Below are 21,646 nucleotides of genomic sequence, written 5' to 3'. Positions count from 1 at the left end.
ACTTCTTTGAACAACAGAATGTTTCTAAGTCTCCAGTCCTCTAATACTTCCTCTAAGTCTCAGAAGGATTCTAAGGTTATGACCAATTCCTGTTCAATTTATTCTCTGTTCTTTAAGTATCTTGGATGCAACTAAAGCAACTTCAGGTGCTAACAGTTCATCCAGTATTTCCTCCTTAACAATTTGAAGTCCTGAATGTGATGCATTTCCTCTGTCTCCACATCCTGTGTAGAACTTGCCTCCTTGGTAAAGACAGATGTCTCAGTATTAATATGCTTTTTTAAGTGCATTGTCAAGTCTTTAGAATCAATTCCAGTACTTTCCTAATAACTATTAGTTGGGCTAACTGGTCTGTAGTGTCCAGTTTTCTTTATCCCTTTTTTTCCCCCTGATAACTTTTGACAGCATGCAAGGTTGGAAAGTAAGCATGCAAGGTTGGAAAGTAAGCATTCAAGAAGACAGAAGAAGTCTACAAAAATATATTGATGGGTTCAGTGAGTGGACAAAGCTGTGGCAAATAGAATATAATGTCCATTTTGGCACAAAGAATGAAAAAAGAAGCTTATTATCTCAGTGGTGAGAGATTGCAGCACGATCAGTTGTGAAGGCTGTAGGTATCCTAGTGCATGAATGGCATAATTGTTAGTATGCAGCTAAGGCAAGCAATTAGGAAAGCTAATAGAACATCATAATGAATACAGAAATAGGGAGTTTATGTGTTAGTTGCACAGGACAGAATTGCTATGCACAGAATTGGTTCCTTCGTTTAAAGAAGGGTGTAACTGAATTGGGGCAGTTCATAGAATGTTTCCTAATAACTGGAATGAATGGATTGCCTTCTAAGAAAGGGTTGGACAGGCTGGGCTTACACCCACTAGTGTTTAGAAGAGTAAGAGGCGACGTGTAAGATCATGAGGGGTCCTGACTGAGTGGATGTGGAGGGGATGTTTTCATTTGTGGGACAATCTAGAAGTAGGGGAGACTGTTTAAAAATAAGGGGTTGCCATGCCATTTCAGAGATCAGGTGATTTTTAAAAAAAATCCCCCCCGCCCCCCCCAAGTTGTCAGTCTTCGGAACTCTCTTCCTGAAAAGGCAGTGAAAGCATACTAGAACATAGAATAGGACAGCCTTCGGTCCTTGATGTTGTGCCAATCTTTATTGTTCTCTAAGATCAAACTAAGCTACATACCTTTCGTTTTACTATCATCCATGCGCCCATCTAATACATTTCTATCATGTAGTCAGCTGGGACTGTTCCCAAATCTAGGGGATTTGGACAAATTGCTGCATCCTTTTCAGCTGTCTCTTCTACTGCCAGAGTAGATCATGAGGTTTTGTCAGGCTACTCTTCTACTAGTTTCTCCCTTAGTCTGGAAATGGTCTGCTTGAAAAGATGGTGGTTACAGTTTCAGTACTAACTTCCAGAAGAGAGTTGAGTGACTGATTGAAAGAGTAATGTCAGAGCAACAGGGAAAGAGTGGAGGTGTGGTCCTTATTGGGAAGCTCTTCCAAAGAGCAGCTGTAATGATGTGCCAAATAGGAGCTTCCTATGCTTTATGCTGCTTGTCATTCTGTATGGATTTACACACCTCTTGTCACTTCCATGACAGCTCCATCGTGAACTTGCCGGGTGAGTCCACGCTGAGGCGAGATTTCCTGCGGCTGCAGCAGGAGAACAAGGAGCGATCAGAAGCTGTGAGGCGGCAGCAACAGCAAATTGTGCTGCCTCGGCGGGACCTAGAGGAGCACAAGCGGCAGCTTATCTCAGAGCGGCAAAAACGCCTCGAGGAGCAGAAGGAGCAGCGCCGTCGTCTGGAAGAGGTAAAAGTTCTTCAGTCCAGTTTCAGCATGCCTTGATGAATAGAAATGGTGATTTATAATTGTTATTTGGTGTTGTATCCAGATGTTGTGGCTTTTTTAAGTGTGTGCTGTTTATGCTTGGGTGTGTGGTATTTCTGAGCAGTGTTAAACACTGATTCACTTCATTGTACTTTCTGACAAGATGTCAATGATATGCTGATTTATTTATTTATGTTTGCATACAACTTTAGCTTCCTTGTCCTTCCTTCATTCATTTCACACACAGACTTGGGCTCAATTAGCATTCAGTTCACTTTGTAAGTATTTGTTTGTTTGAGGGTATCGCTGGCTACTGAGATCTGAGACATTCGCAGAACATTTTGTAGTGCAGGGACTCTGTTCCAAATTGACGACTTGAATCGAGCTGACCAGAATGATCTGAGAAAAGATGGAGATGATGCAGTGGATGTTTTCTGAGGTTTTCCAAGTCATTTAACACAATTGGATCATCAGCTACAATCTTGTTGAAGGGTGGAGCAGACTGCCCAAGGATCTGAATAGTTTACTTCTGCTCCAGTTTCATGTGTTGACATCAAGCAGAATCCCTTTAACCTGTTAAGTGAGATTCTGATTTAATTTTTGGCCAGCGTACAGACCTTTGCCCAAATCCCTTAGTATGTTTATTAAGATAGATCTATTAATCTCAAATTTAAAATTCACAAGTTAACAATTCTGAACTGCCTTTAATGGCTGTTTGTGAAGCATTCCACGAGCTCTTTTGGCTACCTTCTATACTTCCTATTGTACTTCTGTAGTCTATGTATCTAGAGCCTTTGTGGCTCTATGGACATTGACTGTATGTCGTTTTATACCATTGGGAAATTTGGGCTGGCAGAGCCTTTGCTCATACATCAAACCCTGGGTGCTCAAAATCATCATGTGAATCCGTTTTCCCTTTCCTGATTTTACAAAAATTGAGTCCGGAAAAGTTATAACTCCGAGTCCAGTGTAAGCAGCTGTATGTCTTATTGATTATGACTGGAGGCATTGGCTCTCTTTTGAGACCCCCGATCAGAGTCTTCCTTTGTCAAATTATCATTCATTCACATTTCATCAACTGTCTGGTGTAATTAATGTGATGTCCTGCTCGGTTTAATTAAAGAGTGGGTCTGCCCGTATAGGTGCTGAAAATGAAATTGTTTTCTACTATTGGTTGCCTTTTTTGTTACAAGGTTTAGTTTTGATGTGTCAACTGCATGGCTGTAGATGTCGGGAGAAATGTTGCTGCTGGGTTTGTTTTTGTTCCCTGCTCTATGCTGTGTCAATATTAGTTCCTTGTGTGAATCTGTGCACGTGAGTGGAGGACAGAATACATATGCATCTCAGCAGTCCCTGCTGCTGATTTTTTCCAGCTCCATTAGACAACATCACTGCCCTACTTCTTGCTTGAGTGATAATTAATTGGAATTGACAAATATGCTTTAATGAAGAGTTCAGCACCATGCCTACTCAGTCAAGCAAAATGTCTTTTACAAAATCATGCATGATGAACAAGAGGAAAGGGAGCATAATATTATTGAACTCTTATTCCAGAGGCCTAGGCTTATGCACTGGAACGCTGCAGTAACTTCCCTACCACTGAAGGCAGGCTAACAGGTCTGTGATTACCTGGATTATCCTTCTACCCTTCTTAAACAAGGGGACAACATTAGCAATTCTCCAGTCCTCTGGGACCTCCCCTGTGTTGCAAAGATATCTGTTAAAGCCCCAGCTATTCCCTCTCTGGCTTCCCTCTGTAACCTTGGGATAGATCCCATCCGGATCTGGGGACTTGTCCACCTTAATGTCTTTTAGAATACACTGGGGGTCACGAGGGCATTCCTCCTCATGCTGACTTGACCTAGAGTAATTAAAGATCTATCCCTAACCTCTACATCTGCCATGTCCCTCTCCTTGGTGAATACCGATGCAAAATACTCATTAAGAATCTCACCCATTTTCTCTGTCTCCACGCATTGCTTTCCTCCTCTGTCCTTGAGTGGACCAACCCTTTCTGTAGTTTAATCAATAAGATTGTGGTTTGAATTCCAATTCCCACCTACCCCGATAATGTTTGCTTCCCTAATCTCCCCCTGCACAATCGATAGACAAACTCGGCTTTCCTCAGATTTAGCTTCTGGCACCTGATGCGGGTTTTCTTTGGTTGTTTTATTCTATTCCTTATGCTCTCATTGGGAGGTAGGACCAAGGTGGCAATCTGGCTGTGATTGCAGTTCCTCACACACCTAGCCACTTTAGAGATGTTGTCTTTCTAACAGCTGCAAAATGCATCCTAGGTTCATTCAAGTCACTATACAAATGCATGTTAATTTCATCTGTGTGTAGAGGCAAATGCAAATGGACAATAACAGGAGATGAAATGTGACAAGTATTGAAAGATCTTGGAGGAACACAATCTTAGGGAGGAAAGGGCTAAGATAATCTTTCACTGTGACTGCGAGAATACTGAAATAAGTATGAATATGAGCCACGATCCGAACTCCTGACTCTCCCTTCATCTCTCTCATCGACTTTGATGCAGAAAGTCTTTTAATTTGTAAGCTGGTTTGTACAGTGTAAATGTGTTAAAGTAAAACCTGCAATGTAATTTTTTTTAGCAACAACGGCGAGAACGGGAACTACGCAAACAGCAAGAGAAAGAGCATCAGAGGCAGCTGGACGAGATGCAGCAGCTACGCAGAGAAGAGGAGAGGAAACAAGCTGAGCGAGAGCAGGTATATAAATGGATGAAATTTTTACGTTTGTGGTTAGCAAGGAGGTCCTCTTTGGCACTTGTGCTGCAAACTTGCAGTTGGCTTTTCCTCTTGTGCAAAGCCCCTTGGGTCTATCGGCCCCGTGTTCAGGCTTTCTCAGCTGTGCTGACCTTATCAGGGGCAGCACTGTAGCTAACCTCTATACCCCTGGCTAAGGGAGCTGCTAATTCAGCCAGAGTCCTCATGCCTAACCATCCAGCAATTTCTCCAGTGGAAACAAAAAGTCTGAGAGTGTTGGATGAGGACATGATCAGGCTCTTAATAGCCTTGCGAATTGGTCACTCAGTTGAAGAAGCAAGGGAGAGTTGAAACTACACTTTAGTGACTTCTGCACTCTCAAGTGGGTTGTAGAGGAAGGAGAGCCTTCACCGTACTTGTTCAGCAGTTGGTTGCACACACTACCCCTCATTTCCCGTCTTCTTTGGAAGTGCTGCAAGTAACACATACTACTCTTTGCCCTCCTGCTCAGAGGATTTGTCTTTCTCTCTCCCTCACATGATACTCCTCGACAAAATTCTGACAGTGGCACAGGAATCCTTGGTTACTCATTCTGCTAGTCCTGTAAGTGTGTGTTTGCACGGCTTTGAAGCTTCTTGCAGTGTTGGCTAAACATGACTAATTCAAAAGTTTAGGTGTGGTTTTGAAAGTGTTTTTATTCCAGCTTATTACATTTTAAAGCATTGTAATTACATAGATCAATAGATATTGGAATTTTTTAGAATTGGAAAATTTGAAATACAAGTAGAAAATGCTAGAGCAACCCAGCAGCTCTGGCAGCATCTGTAGTGAGATAAACAAGGTTAACATCGAGTCCAATATGACACAGCTCAAAATTTCAACCCTCTTTCTCTCACTACGGATGCTTCCAGGCCCTCTGCGTTTCTCCAGCATTTTCTATTTGTATTTAAAGTTTTCCAATTTGATGCAGTGTCACAAGACCTCACTCCAATCTAACCTCAGAAGTGTTTGTCTCAACCCTTCCTTGAATGCAAAAGGCTTTATTCTTAACAATCAACTGAGTCTTGGCTAACCTTGGCAAATTTGAGACCAAGAGGTAGGTAAAAGGACAGGATTGTGCAGCAATGTGTGCTAAGCACTGAGTGAACACTGATCAGTCCATTGTGCCTGTGCTGCCCCTTGAACAAGGTATCCAGTTAGTCCAGTCCTGTGCACTCTGCATGTAATTGCAAATATGCAATTTCTTTCTAGATATTCAAGATTTTTCATTCTGCATAATTTGACAGTGAATTGTATGCTGGAAAACATGGCATTAAGACAATGAGTGTGATTTTGTTTGATGTAGAGCCTTGAGCTCCATTTTCATTGTTCAGTCCTTGGTGTGGCAAATTCATTTGAGTGCCCTCATTGTCCAATATTATGTATAATGTGCTGTGTGGAGAATACCTGAAACAATTTCTCAATAAAACTGTTGGGTTAAGCTTCAGCCCCTTCCTTCCTACACACACACACACACACTCTCTATTTGTTTCAAATTTTACTTCAGAAATCTTGGCTATTTTGTATCTGGGAGTAGGAGTTGTGCTACTTGTGACTTTTTTTTTCTGACTTGTTTCCTTTTTCTTTACCTGTGCTTCATTTTGCGTTCTCTGTCTCCAGGAGTACATAAGACATCAATTAGAGGAGGAGCAGAGGCAGTTAGAGATTCTTCAACAGCAGCTACTGCAGGAACAGGCTCTGCTTCTGGTAAATGGTGCAGGCTGCAAATCCTCATCCGCTCATATCATTCCAAGGTGTCTGCTCCTAACCCGGAGAGGGGTCATGCAACATTTTCACAGGAGTAACCAGGGTGTTTTCCTTTCTGATTCCTCCTTTCTCCTCTTGCTTCCCTCCCCCACCCAACACCTTATCTCTAACCTATCTGAACCTTTTCCCCCAACCCACTGCCCCAGAAAATATAGTTCCAATTATAAACGGCTGTGATCATAACCTCAGATCATTGAGATCGAGAGTTGCAATATTCTGAATGTTTCCCAGTTTAATACGTGTCTTTGGGTACACCTCAAAGCAATTTATGAAAAGGAACAGATTTAGATGAGTTCTTGTTCCATAAATGTTTTTGGGCTTCAGGTGGCATTGGAAGGTGAGGAGGAGGTACACTCATGCTGGTGCAGGCATTCGTAACCATTTTGAAGTGGGTGGGATGCTGAGTGACCTTGGTGTTAACTTGGCTTCTCGTGTCCTCAAACTAATCTCAATCCCTCCATGTTGTGATCACTCCAGCAAAAACAAGTTGCAAGTTAATGGGCTTATCATGTCCTCTTATGTGTTTGAGAATGATTTTTATTTTTTTTATTGTTAGGTCCTTTTGTCGACATGCTAACTGGCAAGGTATATACAGGTTTGGACATTCTTTCTGCCCAACACTCCCACTCCACCCCTCCCCTCCTCACCTCCCTACCTTTCCACTCTGCCCACCTCAGGATTACTCTTACGTACTCTTGTAAAATAAATATTGAATGACCCCTTTGAACCATTTCCATCTCAGTAGAAGTCCAGTCCTTCAGTGTTCTATCCTATACCTCTGTATGTGTCTGTGTAGCCTCTTGCAGATTGTCCTAGTAACCAGTGCACTATGAACCCTGTTTGCACTGGATTTTTTATTTCTTCTTTTTAGTTCAGTTTAAATCCAAATCAGCAACCTATTTGCATGAGGCATGGAGTGCAAATGGACTGAATTTGGAATGAGTCTGAAGTGAATATTTGCCCTCTCGGTGGCAGCATGATGCTGCAACAGGTTTAGCGTGATAAATCTCTGCTGCATTGTTAGGACATCCTTTTCCTGCATGCGGTTTCTCCTCGCATGTGTTAGATTTCCAATTGTCTATAGGCTTGTTGGGAGCAATGTGGTCAGAGGGAGGGCAAAAGATTTGGGTTTGTTATCATCTTTCCTCCATACTGTTGGATGTGGGGCACCTACGACAGAGATCTGGGAGCAGTTTGCTTTTGCGGGTTGCCCTCATCCACTGTATAGGTGGGCAGCACTGGGAGACCGAAAGAAGGTGAAGTATTCTTTTCAGGTGGAGAATTGTTCTGAAGATGGGGAGAAACAAAGCTGCCTTGATGGGGCACTGGATTCACTTTGACTCTGGATTGAATTTGGATCAAGCATGCTTATGATTGTTGATCTGCCTCCTTTCTGGAATTCTATCAATGCATGCTGTTTTGTGATGAAAAATGCAATATTTCCTGACCACCTTCCCCCCATTTCCCCAACTTTGAGTGCTGAAGATTTATGTGAGGAATGCTTTATTGAACTGTATGCTGTGCTAACTTACTTCCAAATCCTAAAAGAGTACATCCCATTTCATGTAGTGTACATTTTAAATTTGATACGAAGCATTAAAAGAACCTGGAGAGCAAGTATTATGTGTGTCCGCGCAACACTAGCTTTGAACTCAAGGCTAAATGGTGATGATGTCAGTAGGCTTAGTACGACAGCGCAGGCTAATGCTCTGTGGCATAAGTTTCAATCCCATTGTAGCAGATGGTGATGTTTGAATACAGTCAACTCTGGAATTAAAATCATGTCTAACAGTGACCACATAATCACTGCTAATTGTAAAAATTCATCTGGTTTGCAAATGTGCTTCAGGCAAGGAAAATTGCTGTCCTTGGCCTGTTTAGGCCTACATGTGACTCCAGGCCCACAGCAGAAGGCAGTTAGGGATAGACTGATTTACTGATGCCAGGTTTTTCAGGAGTGCCCACAACCCATGAAACAGTAACAAAAAGAAATAAAAGATGCAAACTTGTTTATTTTTCTGTTTCTAACTACCTTTCTCTATTTTAAAAAATATTTTACTATAACGCAGTCCTTCCAAGAATAAAGGAAATGTACTTAAATTGATAGTTCAAGTCACTATATCATTCAGATACTCGTAAGTTTAGTCTCGACCCACCCTGGAGAGTTGACAGGACAATTCCATATCCTTGGTTTATATGTCCACTAAAGTGGATTTCGGTGAATCCTGGGCAAAAGAAAGTTAAATCCATCGCCGCTACAGCGTAAATGTTTGCCCTTAACCACACGATCAATATGCATCAACTCCATCCATACTCTAAAGTCAAGCACAGTGGAGGTTTGTCCAGGTTGGTTAACTCCATAACATCTGGGAAGGAGGAGTTGTTTAGCCAGTGATGCAATGTTGATATTCAGACATCAGCTATCACTGGCACATATTTGTAAATGCTGGATCATGTTCATCAAGCATCTGTTGAGGATATTTATTGTAAAAGCATCATTATTGTCTTTTATCTGACTTTTATTTTGACCATTGTTTTTTCTATATAAAATTAATGCTTCAGTACAAATTAACAAAACTAGATATCAAACCCACAGCCATTACCATCTATAAGGACAAGGTAACTGATACATAGTAACGCCACTACTTGCAAGTTCCTTCCAAGCCGTGCACCATTGGTGTTCTGTTAATAGTGATGGGTCAAAATCGTGGAACTTGTCCCTAGCGACATTGTGAGTTCACAGACGCCACGTGGGTTGTAGAGGTTCAAGAAGACAGCTCCGCACTATCTTTTCGAGAGCAATGAGGAATGAGTAATAAATGGCCAGTGAACCCCACATTCCCTAAATGAACTGAAGCCATTAAGGACATTTACTTCATCCTGTGAGTAGATAAATATGTAGCAGTGAGTTCTGTGGGGTCAGAATGGCTTCATTTTGGCAATAGATCTAGACATACTGACTGGTTCCAAAGCTTTCATGCTCATATATACACGATGACCTGATGACAAAAAAAATGTTTATATATATTTCATCAAACCTGACCTGAAATTTATTGCTGAGAAACAAAAACAACTTTTATGTAGACAGATTGTAAATTCACTAACTAATCTTGGAGGTCAAACCCTGTTTCCTGCTGTCGTATTAGGTTCTTCAAGTGATCTTGTTAAAAGACTATGCTATTGCACCTAATATTGAACCTGTGTGAATTAGGTAAGAGAACCTGACTAAATTGATCTGCTAGTTCCAGAGTCTCAACCTTACTTTACTTTGTAAACATGCCTTGTTCCGCCACCATTGTTGTCTGTCGCCTCTTCTCGCCTACAACTTTCCAATTTTGGAATTCCTCCAATTCTGCCCAACTTGCACAACTAAAATTTCATTGCAGCTGGGATCTGAGCTCTGAAATTTCTCTAAACTACTTCGCCCCTGGACCCTTCTCTCCTATTTTTCAACAACAAACGCAGAAATTGCTGGAACTGTTCTGAGGAAGGGTCACTGGACCCGAAATCTTAACTCTGATTTCTCTCCACAGATACTGCTAAGCTTTTCCAGCAATTTCTGTTTTTGTTTCTGATTTACAGCATCCGCAGTTTTTTTGGTTTGTATCTCCTTTTCTTCAGCACTGTTTAAAATGGCATTGCACTCTTTATGTGGCTCAATATCAAGTTTTGTTTGGCAGTACTCCTTTTGAAGCATTTTGGAGCATTGTGTGCTTTAGAGGTGCTTTAGAAATGCTTGCTTACTGCATAGCAAAGTGCAGCAGTGGTTTTGTGTGCAGCAGCACTGAGTGTTTGGTTAGGCTGTCAAGTACTGTAGCTTGAGAGGGATGTTCTCAGAGTACAGCAATTCACAGATGATACAAACTGAAGTTGGCTATAAACAGTCTTTCACACAGTGGATGGAAGCAATGAAATTGTCCCATTGTCTATCATAATCGGTATTTTGTCATTCTGCTTCTGTCCCTCTCAGGTACACAAGTTCTATGAGTAATCATGCACAGACAGAGGCCATTAGGCCCATTACATCTGAACTGGATTCTTGAAAGAGCCATCCGTTCCCATTTACCCGTCCTTCTCCTGTGCATGTGCGACTTTCTCCCCTTCAGTATTTATGCAATTCATTCTTGAAAGTTGTTATCAAACCTCATATTTGTGCCATCATTGTGACAAACCGTGCCCACTTCTGTAATGTCGCCTTAATGAGCTTGTTTGAGTTCATTTAGTCATTGAGATGTACAGCATGAAAACAGATCCTTTTGTCCAACTCGTCCATGCCAACCAGATATCCTAAATAAATCTAGTCCCATTTGCTAGCATTTGACCCATATCCCTCTAAACCCTTCCTATTCACATACCCATCCAGATGCCTTTTAAATTGTTGCTGAAACCGTGATTTGTGCCTTAGCTATCTCAGGAATCAATCATTTCCTCTGCACTCCCAGCTGACTGCTCACATTCTAACTTCTATAAACTACACCTGTTGGCTGTATCCTGATTCCCCTGTCACCCCATGTGCTCATTGACATCCGTTTGCTCCAGATTGAAGAACACCTCCGTTTTAAAATTTCCATTCTTGTTTTCATATCCTTCCAAGGCCTTGTCCATCTCAACCTCTGCAGCCTCCTCTCAGCCATACAAATGTACAAGATCACTGACCTCTGATTTTAGCTTCTTTCATATCCCAAATTTTAATCACTTCACCATAGTATTTTCAGTCGCCGAGACTCCAAGTTCTGGAATGCCTTCACTCTATTTTTCCATATGACTCCACCTCTCTCCTCCTCCTCCTCCTCCTCCTCCTCCCCACCCCACCCCCATCCCATTTCCTCTTTCAAGATGCTCCTTAAGGCCTACTTCTATTCCCAAGACTTTGGTCAGCTGACCAAATATTCTTTGCGGCTAGGTGTTATAATTTTGTGTGACTGGCCGAGGAAGCCAGGACATTGGTGCCCTCCCTTTGATTTCCCATATGTTAAGTGCCTAATGTTGGTAACTCTGAAATATTGCACCACAGATCAGATTTTTCTTCCACTTGTAGGCAGGCCAATTCCATGGGTGTAAATCTCCCTAGGCCATTTTACCCTGATACCTAGTGATATTTATAGAATAGGAATAGCAAAAATTGCCTGCTGATCCAATAAGCTGAGGAAGTGTGCATGTGGTGGAGAAACAGCTGTTTGCATTTTAAATGTGACGGATTGAAAAGAAAATGCTTCACAGTATGAGGTTCATGGTGGGAGATTGGCATCTCTGCTCTGAGTCTCAGTCATCCATGTGGTGATACCTGGTTTCTGATCATAGTTATAACTCTTGGAAGCACTGGATTCTTGATTTGCATAAACCGAAGCTCCTTGTTAAAAGCAGAGCTTGTTTTCTTTGATAAGGTCTCACAGTTTGTAGAATCAATCTATTGGCAAACGGTGTTAACTGGTTATAGTTTTACTGATTGTGTTAGGGGATCCAAAAAAAGTGTTTGAATCCAACCACAGCAGCTTAGATATTTGAATATTTTTTAAAAGCTATGAGTACATTACTCCAAGTAAAAGTCTAACGCTGATAATTCAACAGCTACCCCATGATTAATATTGCCACAAAATCTCAACCAAATCCATTCTTCAAGGAAGTTTAATGGCCAGCTATACCTTTGCCTATATGTGACTCTCCTCTCAAACAAAGTAGAGTTCTGACCAAACTGTCAACTCTAGTTCCACACTTAAGTGCTCTTGGACGTGACTTATCAAGTCACTTATTTGTATCCCAAAAGAACCAAAATTAAGATGGTAACGTGGACTGTCAAGAAATAGGTTCCAACACCACTGCCAGCTTTGTCAGCAACGTTGTACACCTCAAGTATAAGTTTTAAAACAATTTGATGTTGGAGCATCTTCATTTGTTGGCTTTGCATTATTGTGACAGAGCATTGCAAGATTGCAAATGCTGGAGGTGCTGATAAGGGCAACCCGGCTGCTCATTAGGGCTGAAGAAATGCGTGCTGTCATTGCTCACTGCACTTACGTGCGCATCTTTGTTTCTGCTTGGGTTTCATGCGTTCCCGTCCAGCTTTTACATTTTGCTTTTGAATGTGTGACCAAGTAGCTGGCCGATGTTCTGACAAGTTTCCCTATGCATTTCTTGCAGGAATACAAACGGAAGCAGCTGGAGGAACAGCGGCAGTCTGAGCGACTACAGAGGCAACTACAGCAAGAGCATGCATTCCTCATGTCACTGCAGCAGCAGCAGCAGCAGCAACAGCAGCTGCAAAAGCAGCAGCAGCAGCCCCAAGAAAAGAAGCAGTTGTACTATTACAATAAAAATGTGAATCCAGCTGACAAGCCAGCCTGGGCAAAGGAGGTAACTCATTAGAAAGTACTGGAAGGATAAATTATGCTGGTTGTTCGTTTATTAAATTATTAGAGTCTTCATGCATAAGTTACATCCAGCTAGAATGCATAAAACTCAGTGGGTAATAAAGAAGGAACATGAAATTATCACTTTCATTCAAAGAGGAGTGGAGTTTAAGATAGGGAAGTCTTAGTAAAAGTATAGAAGGCACTGGTTAGACCACACCGAAAACAGTGAGTGGTTTTGGGCCACTTATCCAAGGAAAAATATCGGAGGCAGTCCAGAGGAGATTCACGAGGTTGATCCTTGGCATGGAGGAATTGAGGAGAGATTGGGTAAATTGGACTTGTACTCATTGCAGTTCAGCAAAATGAAAGGCAACTTCATTAAAGCATTTAAAGTTGTTAGGGGACTTGTTAGGATAGATGCTGAAAGGTTGTTTCCACTTGTCGGAGAGTCTAGGACCAGAAGACATAATCTCAGAGTAAAGTTGGCCAGTTAGGACAGATGAGGAATTTCCTCTGTGGGTTGGGAAGCTGTGGAATTCTTTACGTGCAGAGGGCTGTCGAGGCTTGGCCATTAAAGTATTCATAGCTGAGATTGGCTTTTAAATATTAAGGAAAGCAAGGGTTATAGAGTGAGGGAAACAAAGTAGAGCATTATCAGATCAGCCACAATTTCAATGAATGGCAGAGCTAACTCAATGGGCCAAATGGCATACTTTTGCTCTTGGATTTTGTGGTTCTCAGAATAATGATAGATATGATTTAAAGTGAGGTTGCTATTTGCATAGAGACAGGAGGAGGAACATCTAGCTACTCAAATTTGTTCTTCCATTCAGTTGAACCATGGCTCAGCAGTACCGTAACTCCATCTACTGGCCTTTGCTCCATAGCTCTTAATACACTTCAACTGACAAAGGTTATACACTCTCAGTTTTGATTTATTCAGATAACCTGTCAGCCTCAATAATTCCTTGTGAGGAGAGAGGTCCAGGTTTCCATTTCACTTTGTGTCAGGAATTGCTTTAAGCATCACCATTGCATGGGCCCACCTTAGCTTTTTAAAGCTCTGACCTTTTGTCCAGCACTCCACAGGCAACTATTGGTTCTCCATCTACCTCAGCAGCTCCTTCAGGTCACCTTGAACAGTGTGGACAGAACTTTGTAATATATTTAGAACATTCAAAGATTGAAGCAAAAACCCCTTTTCCCATCTCCTCATGTTAATAGACAAGTTTTTGCGATGGAGTTGTGGTGAGGGGAGTGTTAATCCTGGGGCAGTCGACCTGTTAAGAAAAGTGAATTGTTCAATATCAATGAAAAGTGAGATTGTTGGGAAACTTGTTTGACAGAGCGATAGAGATTAATAATGGAGGTCGCATATATACTCTGGAAAGAGTGGGATTAATGAGCTGAGGCGCCTAACCAGGGATGTCTGTTGAAGTTATTTTTCATCCCAACCAATAGGAGCTGCTTCACCATATATTACACAACTCCCATCCTAGAAACATTTGGTCTGTAGGGTCTGTCCTCATTTAACATAGCACACTGGCCTCTTCTCACCTCAGGAAATGAGGAATTTCATTCTTTGCTGAAAATGTGTTGCTGGAAAAGCGCAGCAGGTCAGGCAGCATCCAAGGAGCAGGAGAATCGACGTTTCGGGCATGAGCCCTCCTTCAGGAATGCCTCATTCCTAAAGAAGGGCTCATGCCTGAAATGTTGATTCTCCTGCTCCTTGGATGCTGCCTGACCTGCTGCGCTTTTCCAGCAACACATTTTCAGCTCTGATCTCTAGCATCTGCAGTCCTCACTTTCTCCTCGAAAATTTCATTCTTTGGGCTTGCTTTGCCATTCAGTGAGATCTTGACAAATCCGTGATCAAATCCATACACTTGCTTTTGGCCTGGATCTTCTGACCATAAGAAATAGCAACAAGAGTAGGCCGTTCAGCCCCTTTAGCCTACTCTGCTATTTAATAGGGCTATGGCTAATCTGATCTCCTCATGTCCACTTCCCTGCCCTTTACCCAAAACCTCATAGTATTCGCGAGTTTTGAGATTTGTAGCTCAGGTTGACGTTCTGGATGTAAGTTTGCTCGCTGAGCTGGAAGGTTTGTTTTCAGACGTTTCATTACCATATGAGGTAACATCATCAGTGAGCCTCTGGTGAAGCACTTGTGTAGCCTATTTTTTTATTTGTGTTTGTGTTTGGGTTTCCTTGGGTTGATGGCATCATTACCTGTGGTGATGTCATTTCCTGTTCTTTTTCTCAGGGGGTGGTAAATGGGATCCAAGTCAATGTGTTTGTTGATAGAGTTCCAGTTGGAATACCATGCTTCCAGGAGTTCTGTTTGGCTCGTCTTAGGATGGATGTGTTGTCGCAGTTGAAGTGATGTTCTTCCTCATCTGTGTGTTAAGATACTAGTGAGAGTGGATCATATCTTTTTGTGGCTAGTTGATATTCATATACCTGGTGGCTAGTTTTCTTCCTGTTTGTCCAATATAGTGTTTGTTACAGTTCTTGCAAGGTATTTTGTAAATGATATAGTTTTGCTTGTCACTTAGAGCATAGAATAATACGCACAGTAAAGACCCTTTGGCCCTCAATGTTGTGCCGAACTTTTATCCTACTCCTAAGGTCAAACAAACCTACATCCCCTTCATTTTACTATCATCCATGTGCATATTCAAGAGATGTTTAAATGTCCCTAATGACTCTACTACCACAGCTAGCAGTGTATTCAACGCACCTACCACAGAACCTACCTCTGTCATATCCGCAAAACTTCATCCAATCACCTTAAAATTATGCCCCCTTGTGATAACCATTTTCACCCTGGGAAAATGTCTCTGGCTATTCACTCCATCTATGCCTCTCATCATCTTGTGCAGCTCTATCAAGTCACCTCTCATCCTCCTTCACTCCAATGAGAAAAACCCTGGCTCCCTCAACCTTTCTTCATTAGACATGCCCTCCAGTCCAGGCAGCATCCTGGTAAATATCCTCTGCACCCTCTCTAAAGCTTCCACATCTTGCCTATAATGAGGTGACCAGAACTAAAGAGAGTATTCCAAGTGTGGTCTAACCAGGGCTTTATAAAGGTGTAGCATAACCTCATGGCTCTTAAACTCAATCCCTCTGCTAATGAAAGCCAATATGACATATGCCTTCTTAACAACCCGATCAACTTGGGTGGCAACTGTAGGTGTAGACCCCATGATACGTCTGTTCCTCCACACTGCCAAGAATCCTGCCTTTAACTCTGTATTCAAATTTGATCTTTCAAACTAAATCACTTCACACTTTTCCAGGTTGAACTTCATCTGCCTCTTCTCAGCCCAGCTCTGCATCCGGTCAATGTCCTGTTGCAACCTACAACAGCCCTCCACACCATTGTTATGACACAGAGGTGAACCCCTCTGTTAATTAAACTAAACACACAGAAAAGCTCGCCTCGCCTCGTAATCTGTTAAAATATGAGTGACAGAAAACTCCCATGTTCCATTATTTAAAGAAAATAATATCAATTTATTCTTTAAAAGTGAATGTTAAACAACAAGTGTTTACAACTCTAAGCCCCACTTTCTCTCAACTGTTTATTGCCTGCCTCCAGCTCTATAACGATACACTGTTGCAGTAAAATACTTGTTAAAATTATATCAACTTAATTTCAAAATGCATTTGGTGTCTTTCTTTCTCCGGCTGAAGATCTCCCTGCGCCGTCAGCTTGCTTTTTACTATGAAGATGTTTCATATGAAAAGGTACCTTTGATATTTCAATGACTTGGGTGTCTCTCTCGATGGCAATTGTTCTGATTTTGAAAATGCCTGCTTTTTTTTTACATCTCCAACATTGGATTGTCTCATTGGTTTGATGTTGGCAAAACAATAAATTCAAACTCTATTAGGTTTTAGTAACCAGGGGCATAATTTAAACTGGTTAAATTTGAATTATTGTCAAAACAGCAACCAACTTGGGTATCTATTTCACAACTAAATGTTACATGTTTTCAATTTTCTGGTATACTCTGGGACTGCCATCCAGTCAGATGATGGGTGCTTGTCAACTCACTGCAGAACACCATCCGCACACTCTATTCAAGGTACAGGACACACCTTCAACTTCATAACACTGTCCACAACTCTACCAACCTTTGTGTCATCAGCAAACTTACTAACCCACCCTTCCACTTCCTCATCCAAGTCATTTATAAAATCACAAAGGGCAGAGGTCCCAGAACAGATCCCTGTGGAACACCACTCATCACCAAGCTCCGGGCTGAAGACTTTCCATCTACCACCACCCTCTGTCTTCTATGTGCCAGTCAATTCTGTATCCAGACAGACAAGTTTATCAATATCCCATGCCTGCTAATTTTCTGAATGAGCCTACCCTGGGGAACCTTATCAAATGCCTTGCTAAAATCCATATATGCCATGTCCATTGCTCTACCTTCACCAATATGTTTTGTCACATCCTCAAAGAATTCAATAAGGTTTGAGGCATGACCTGTCCCCCTCAAAGTTATGCTGACTATCTCTAATCAAACTATGGTTTTCCAAATAATTAACAATCCTGTCTGTCAGAATCTTCTCCAATAATTTGCCCACCACTGACTTAAGACTGACTGGTCTATAATTCCCTGAGTTATCCCTTTCTTGAACAAGAGGATAACACTTGCCACCTTTCAGTCACCTGGTACTACTCCAGTGGTCAGTGAGATGCAAACATGATTGCCAGAGGCACAGCAATCTCTTCCCTCGCTTCCTGTAGTAACCTTGGGAATATCTTATCTGGCCCAGGGGACTTATCTATCCTCATGTTTTTCAAAATTTCCAAAACATCCTCCTCAACATCAACCTATTTGAGCATATCAGCCTGTTTCACGCTCTCCTCAGATGTTCCACATCTCCGGTCATCCAAGTTTCCTTCAACTTACCATCCCTTCCTTGCCTCAGTGAGACAAACCTATCCAGCGCTCGCAGCAAGTGCTCCCTAAACAACCTCCACATTTCTGTTGTGCATTTCCCTGAGAACATCTGTTCCCAATTTATGCTCCCCAGTTCCTGCCTGAAAGCATTGTAAATCCCCCTCCCCAACTAAATACTTTCCCATACCGTCTGCTCCTCTCCCTCTCCATGACTATAGTAAATGTCGGAGTTGTGATCGCTATCACCGAATTGCTGTCCTACCAAAAGATCTGACTCTATACCTGGTTTGTTGCCAAGCACCAAATCCAATATTTGCTGTGGTTGGCCTGTCTACATACTGAGTTAGGAATTCCACCTGGACACATCTAACAAAATCTGCTCCTTCCAAACTATTTGCATTAAGGAGGTTCTAATCAATATTAGGGAAGTTGAAGTCACCCATGACAACAACTGTTACTTCTGCACCTTTCCAAAATCTGTCTGCCATCTGCTCCTCGGTACAGTGGGGGACCATTTGGGACATAGTGATTGTAACATCCTAAGGTTCAATATTAAGTTTGAGAAGGATAAGAATCAGTTAATGCGTAAGATCCCAGACTGGAAAAGGGGAGATTTTAGGGGTTTAAAAGTTGATCTGGAGCACATTGATTGTAAATGCGTTTTTTGGTAAAACAATGGATGTAAAACATGAGAATTTTAAAAGGGAGACAGATAGGTTGCAATACCTATTGCCATACCTATAGAAATCGGGAAGAGTATCTCAAATGCAGGAGAGAGGCTTAGCCTGAAATAAGGAAACATGAGGAAAGGTTGGCAGGCTGTGCTAAAAGAAATCGTAAAATGTTCTTCAAAAATATTTATAGTAAAACATTCATGAAAGATAGAGTGAGACCCATAAGGGACAAGTGGTTAACCTGCTTATGGAAGCAACGGGTATGGCAGAGGTACTAAATGGATAATTTGTTTCTGTCTTTACCAAATTAGAAGATGGTGACAGTGACCTAATTGAGGACATGGGTGTTGAGCAATTGAGCAGTATAGTGACAGATAAAGAAGAGGTGCTACAAAAGCAGGCAGCACTCTCAAGTAGAGAAGTCGCCAGGTCTGCATGTGGTGCATCCTAGATTGCTGAGAAAATTGAGGAGATGTTGACAGAAATTTTCCAGGCCTAAATGCAAGATTAGTCCTAGTAGACTGGAGGATTACTAATGTGACAACATTGTTTAAGAAAGGGACAAAGGGTAACCCAGGAAACAACAGACCTGTCAGCTTGATATCATTACAGAGGGGCCTCGATTATCTGAATGAGATGGGCGGGCACTATTTCATTCGGATAGTTGTTCATTCATAGAGTCATAGAGATGTACAACATGGAAACAGACCATTCGGTCCAACCCGTCCATGCTGACCAGATATCCCTAGTCCCATCTGCCAGAACCCGGCACATATCCCTCCAAACCCTTCCTATTCATATACCCATCCAAAAGCCTTTTAAATGTTGCAATTGTACCAGCCTCCACCGCTTCCTCTGGCAGCTCATTCCATGCACATTCCACCCTCTGTCTGAAAAAGTTGCCCCTTAGGTCTCTTTTATATCTTTCCCCTCTCACCCTCTAGTTCTGGACTCCCTAACCCCAAAAAAAAAGACTTTGTCAATTTACCCTATCTATGCCCCTCATAATTTTGTAATCTTCTATAAGGTCACCCCTTGGCCTCCGACGCTCCAGGGAAAACAGCCCCAGCCTGTTCAGTCTCTCCCAATAGCTCGAATCCTCCAACCCTAGCAACATCCTTGTAAATCTTTTCTGAACCCTTTCAACTTTCACAACATCTTTCTGATAAGAAGGAGATCAGAATTGCACGCAATATTCCAACAGTGGCCTAACCAATGTCCTGTACAGCCGCAACATGACCTCCCAACTCCTGTACTCAATACTCTGACCAATAAAGGAAAGCGTACCAAACGCCTTCTTCACTATCCTATCTACCTGCAACTCCACTTTCAAGGGGCTATGAACCTGCACTCCAAGGTCTCTTTGTTCAGCAACACTTCCTAGGACCTTACCATTAAGTGTATACGTCCTGGTAAGATTTGCTTTCCCAAAATGAAGGACCTCGCATTTATCTGAATTAAACTCCCATCTGCCAATTCTTAGTCCATTGACCCATCTGCTCAAGATCCTGTTGTATTCTGAGGTAACCCTCTTAGCTGTCCACTACACCTCCAATTTTGGTGTCATCTGCAAACTTACTTACTGTACCTCTTATGGTCGCATCCAAAAAGTAGAGGATACAGCACCAATCCTTGTGCCACTCCACTGGTCACAGGCCTCCAGTCTGAAAAACAAACCTCCACCACCACCCTCTGTCTTCTACCTTTGAGCCAGTTCTGTATCCAAATGGCTAGTTCTCCCTGTATTCCATGAGATCTAACCTTGCTAATCAGTCTCCCATGGGGAACCTTGTCGAACGCCTTACTGACGTCCATATAGATCACATCTACTGCTCTGCCCTCATCAATCTTCTTTGTTACTTCTTCAAAAAACTCAATCAAGTTTGTGAGACATGATTTCCCATGCACAAAGTCATGTTGACTATCCCTAATCAGTCCTTGCCTTTCCAAATACTTGTACATCCTGTCCCTCAGGCTTCCCTCCAACAACTTGCTCACCACCGAGGTCAGGCTCGCCGGTCTATAGTTCCCTAGCTTGTCCTTAGCACCCATCTTAAACAGTGGCACCATGTTAGCCAAACCTCCAGTCTTCCAGCACCTCAGCTGTGACTATTGACGATACAAATATCTCAGCAAGGAGCCCAGTAAGCACTTCCCTAGCTTCCCACAGAGTTCTAGGGTACACCTGATCAGGTCCTGGGGATTTATCCATTTTTATGCGTTTCAAGACATTCAGCACTTCCTCCTCTGTAATATGGACATTTTGCAAGGTGTCACCATCTATTTCCCTACAGTCTATATCTTCCTTATCCTTTTCCACAGTAAATACTGATGCAAAATATTCGTTTAGTATCTTCCCCATTTTCTACGGCTCCACACAAAGGCTGCATTGCTGATCTTTGAGGGGTCATATTATCTCCCTAGTTACTCTTTTGTCCTTAATGTATTTGTAAAATCCCTTTGGATTCTCCTTAATTCTATTTGCCAAAGCTATCTCATGTGCCCTTTTTGCCGTCCTGATTTCTCTCTTGAGTATACTCCTACTTCCTTTCTACTTTTCTGAGGATTCACTCGATCCATCCTGTCTATACCTTACATATGCTTCCTTCGTTTTCTTAACCAAACATTCAATTTGTTTAGTCATCCAGCATTCCTTATACCTATTAGCCTTTCCTTTCCCCCTAACAGGAATATACTTTCTCTGGATTCTTGTTATCTCATTTCTGAAGGCTTCCCATTTTCCAGCCTTACCTTTACCTGCGAACATCTGCCCCCAATCAGCTTTCGATCGTTCTTGCCTAATACCATCAAAATTGGCCTTTCTCCAATTTAGAACTTCAACTTTTAGATCTGATCTATTCTTTTCCATCACTATTTTAAATCTAATAGAATTATGGTCGCTGGCCCCAAAATGATCCCCCCACTGACACCTCAGTCACCTACCCTACTTTATTTCCCAAGACGAAGTCAAGTTTTGCACCTTCTCTCGTAGGTACATCCACATACTGAATCAGAAAATTGTGTTGTACACACTTAAGAACTTCCTCTCCATCTAAACCCTTAACACTATGGCAGTCCCAGTCTATGTTTGGAAAGTTAAAATCCCCTATCATAATCACCCTATTATTCTTAGAGATAGCTGAGATCCCCTTACAAATTTGTTTCTCAATTTCTTTCTGACTATTAGGGGGTCTATAATACAATCCCAATAAGGTGACCATCCCTTTCTTATTTCTCAGTTCCACTCAAATAACTTCCCTGGATGTATTTCTGGGAATATCCTCCCTTAGCACAGCTGTAATGCTATCCCTTATCAAAA

At 41.9% G+C, this 21,646-nt stretch overlaps 1 protein-coding gene across 5 annotated transcripts in view; it reads left to right on the top strand.

Moving 5' to 3' along the window:
* LOC122548353 (misshapen-like kinase 1) overlaps nt 1-21,646 on the top strand; it is a 298,781-nt gene that overhangs the window by 205,694 nt on the left and 71,441 nt on the right. For 3 of the 5 annotated variants that reach the window (XM_043686894.1, XM_043686890.1, XM_043686889.1), the window contains exons 12-15: nt 1,612-1,822; nt 4,459-4,575; nt 6,232-6,318; nt 12,517-12,729. In XM_043686894.1, coding sequence (XP_043542829.1) covers nt 1,612-1,822; nt 4,459-4,575; nt 6,232-6,318; nt 12,517-12,729 — 628 coding nt within the window. The remainder of the gene's footprint in view (nt 1-1,611; nt 1,823-4,458; nt 4,576-6,231; nt 6,319-12,516; nt 12,730-21,646) is intronic. The other 2 variants (XM_043686892.1, XM_043686891.1) reach the window with 1 other exon arrangement.

This window comes from Chiloscyllium plagiosum, unplaced genomic scaffold (assembly GCF_004010195.1).
Source record: "Chiloscyllium plagiosum isolate BGI_BamShark_2017 unplaced genomic scaffold, ASM401019v2 scaf_52, whole genome shotgun sequence".
NCBI lineage: Eukaryota > Metazoa > Chordata > Chondrichthyes > Orectolobiformes > Hemiscylliidae > Chiloscyllium > Chiloscyllium plagiosum.
Note: the sequence above shows the minus strand (reverse complement) of the source record. Positions and strands in the feature narration are given on the sequence as shown.